This window comes from Gigantopelta aegis, chromosome 9 (assembly GCF_016097555.1).
Source record: "Gigantopelta aegis isolate Gae_Host chromosome 9, Gae_host_genome, whole genome shotgun sequence".
Classification (NCBI taxonomy): Eukaryota; Metazoa; Mollusca; class Gastropoda; order Neomphalida; family Peltospiridae; genus Gigantopelta; species Gigantopelta aegis.
The window spans coordinates 72318830-72322052 of record NC_054707.1 but is presented as its reverse complement, the minus strand read 5'-3'; the positions used below and the strand labels follow the sequence as shown (position 1 = coordinate 72322052).

At 38.3% G+C, this 3223-nt stretch overlaps 1 protein-coding gene across 2 annotated transcripts in view; it reads right to left on the bottom strand.

Moving 5' to 3' along the window:
- Window positions 1-332: 332 nt before the first annotated feature.
- The window catches only part of LOC121381343 (homeobox protein DBX1-A-like), a 21311-nt gene continuing 18420 nt past the window's right edge, over window positions 333-3223 (bottom strand). For both annotated transcript variants that reach the window (XM_041510622.1, XM_041510623.1), the window contains exon 4: window positions 333-3214. In XM_041510622.1, the coding sequence (XP_041366556.1) occupies window positions 2912-3214 (303 nt within the window). In that variant the 3' untranslated portion in view covers window positions 333-2911. The remainder of the gene's footprint in view (window positions 3215-3223) is intronic.

The following is a 3223-nucleotide window of genomic DNA, read 5'->3' as shown; positions in this document are numbered from 1 at the left end:
TGATTTGAATTGCGAATCGGTATTGATATACAAGGTGTTATTACGTTTCTAACGAGAGTAATAGCGCTAAAACAAATATGCAAACCAAGTTTTTGCATGCAAATAATGCAGTTAGGGCAACGTAACCTTTCTGGTGGATGTCTACACACATTCTATAAAGGGTAGTGTGAGTTTATCGAAAGCATTTCATTTCAAATTATTTTCGTGCTTATATCCAATTAAGGTTCAAGCACGCTGTCCTGGGCACACACCTCAGCTGTCTGTCCAGGACAGTGGGTTATTTGTTAGTTTGTTAGTGGTTAGTTAGAGAGAAGAGAGTGTAGTGGTCTTACACCTACCCACTGAGCCCTTAAGAACTCGCTCTGGGTTGGAGCCAGTACCGTGTTGCGAACCCTGTACCTACCAGCCTGTAGTCCGATGGCTTAACCACTGCGACACCGAGGCCGGTTGTCGAAGGCAAATGAACGGAGCTCTCGAAGAGAGGGAAATCCGACCACTGGAACATTTTAAAAAAAAAAATTTCACAGAAACGTTTTTTGAGAGCAAATTTGTGGTGTATAGTGTATTTAAAAACAAATCATCAAAAGAGCACTTCAAACTGGTGATGGGGGGGGGGGGGGGGGGGGAGTCACACGACTCCTGTGATCCGCCAACAATGGCGTATAAATCGTATGTTGATTGAAACAGCGGCTTTGGTCACATGTGTTAGTGTTGTGATTTACGAGATTTTATTTCGTAGTGCTAACTCTATAAAACTATCGCCATGATAACAGCCTGGTTTTCATAAAATATGTAGCACGTCAACGAGCGACGCAGACGAAAGAACACTGTTAAAATATTCCCAGTGTTCAGCGATAACGAGCGACGCTAACGTTCACGGACGATTTTTACGGGTTCTCGATAAGATCGGTCGGTTTAACACGAAGCGCATAAACCAGTCAAGCGTACGATTGTTTGCTCGGTCTGGCTGAACGCAGCTCTGTTCAGCTTTGCAGATTTCTCGCACAGTGTCCACGTTGGTCTGCATGCGACACACATTTTATGGAAACCAGGCTTGATACTTGACATGCTGACCGCCTTAGAGAACCGAGTGCAGTGTATTGACTACTACTGAGACATTACCATCACATCGTAACTGACATATCAAATTAGCATCATATTTTATTTACCAGATATATTTATAACTGCAAGTAAGCTATGTATTACGACTTGCCGTTATTTGTTTGTTTCTTTAACACGAAAACTACTAATGAGTACATTTTAACAGACATTAATAATCTATCTACTGCACAGTTCAGTAGGAACCAAAGTGAAATGAATTGAGACACCATTACTGACCTTGGATTTATACCTTGATGCATTTCTATCGTTAGGGAGCTATTGTTATGCTATTATGACAAACATGTTTACACATTTGGAATTCAAACGTTAAAATCTAATTAAAACAATTCAAAACAACGTTTTACGCTTCTAAAAGCTAATATTTTAAGGCTCATTAACAATAATTATAAGCATTTTTAAAGCTACATATTAAATAGTTTTCTATTCCCATGACAAAAAGTACGTATAAGTATCACAATATATACATTATCTACATATTGAATATATAATAATATGTACCAACTTGGTTGGCAGTTTAACGTAATAAAAAAATCTGCAATTACATTGCATCAAACATTACAGAACTGACGTCAAATTATCAATATAACACTAGTTCTAGCACTTCTTTGACAAAACCCTTCTACAAAATACATCAACGTGTGTCTGTGAAATCCAAGCAGATTGAAGCATTTTCATTCAATAAACCCTTTCTGTTTTCAAGGACATTTGACAACACATAAGCCTAAGCTTAAAACATGCTATTCAGTCATTAGATGTGCACACTAACATTCAGCAAGGATGGAATAGAAAATGTTACTATTCAACTATGGGACACACGCGATGGATTCTTCTACCACATCCTCTATATTTGTTTTTGATATTCTGCATGGCTTTGATCAAGGGATAATAACAAACGTGTTCAGAATATGACCTAAGATTGCCGTCTTGTTCCGTTTAGCAAAACGTCGTCAGCATATATTCTACTAGTGCATATATTTATATTTACAGTGAAGGGCAACAAGATAAAGCTCTGCGGTCTAGAATCCTAAGTGATAGTTTGATAATATGAAGCACCTTGAAAATGAATCACACACATGGTGATATCATTTGTTTCAAATTCGAGTCATTGCTGGGTCAAACTTACGCTTAAAATTAATTTTAGTTAGACTTAAAAAAAAACCCCACGTGATTTGAATGTTCCCACCATGCTCTTTGAGTCTGTGTCAATCACTGCAGTTGAAAATGAGTAAGAATCCGTCAATAACATACTAGTCTGTGAAAAATGTATTTGATTTTTAAAGAATCATAACTTTACCCAACATAACTACCACTTTGGCTTTGCATTAAGGACTGTGTCCTTTCGAATCGGACTACTGCAGACTGTCAGTAGCTGTAGACCCTCAGTGATATCGGAGTCCAGTCATGTCACAAAATTTTTGCTTTGGTGTTGCTGTAAGGAAGTCTTTCTGGAAGAATGTCCTGAACAAACGAGCAGTCATCGAGAGGTGAATGTTTCAACAGTAATTGCAGTAGTCAATGTAAAGCTTGACGAACAAATCATTCCCTTCATAGAGACGCCTCTTGTGAAGTTGGATATATCATAACCACAAGGTATCCTCTATAGGTGCATGGAATAAAATAATGTCCTCTCAAACTAACCATTGGCTTATCAAATACCATGGTATGTGCTACTCTGTGAAGAGAAAAAAAGGCTAGAAACTATTCCTCTATTTGTCTTTTGGAAAGCATTAAATAATAATTATTATTTATGACTACGTCACAAAATGTAAAATAATTACAGACAACTACATCAAGAGACCAGAATTTCCTCGTCAGAATCGACGTCAGATGTTACGAAATCTTTGGAAGAGTCCAACATATGAGGAGAGGCTGGATTGCTAGAAACATGACTGCCCACTGGAGAAAAAGTGGAATCGCTTGTGTGTTCTGGCTGAACTTCTCTCTCGCATTCCTCATCCTTGACGTCACTCAGGTCCGGGTTTGGGTTGTTTTTATTGGGTAACGTAGATTCTCGCGTTCCGCCCGTTGACAAAAGTTCCCTTTCCTTGGAATTCCGCCATTTCATTCGCCGATTTTGAAACCATATTTTAACCTAAAATTG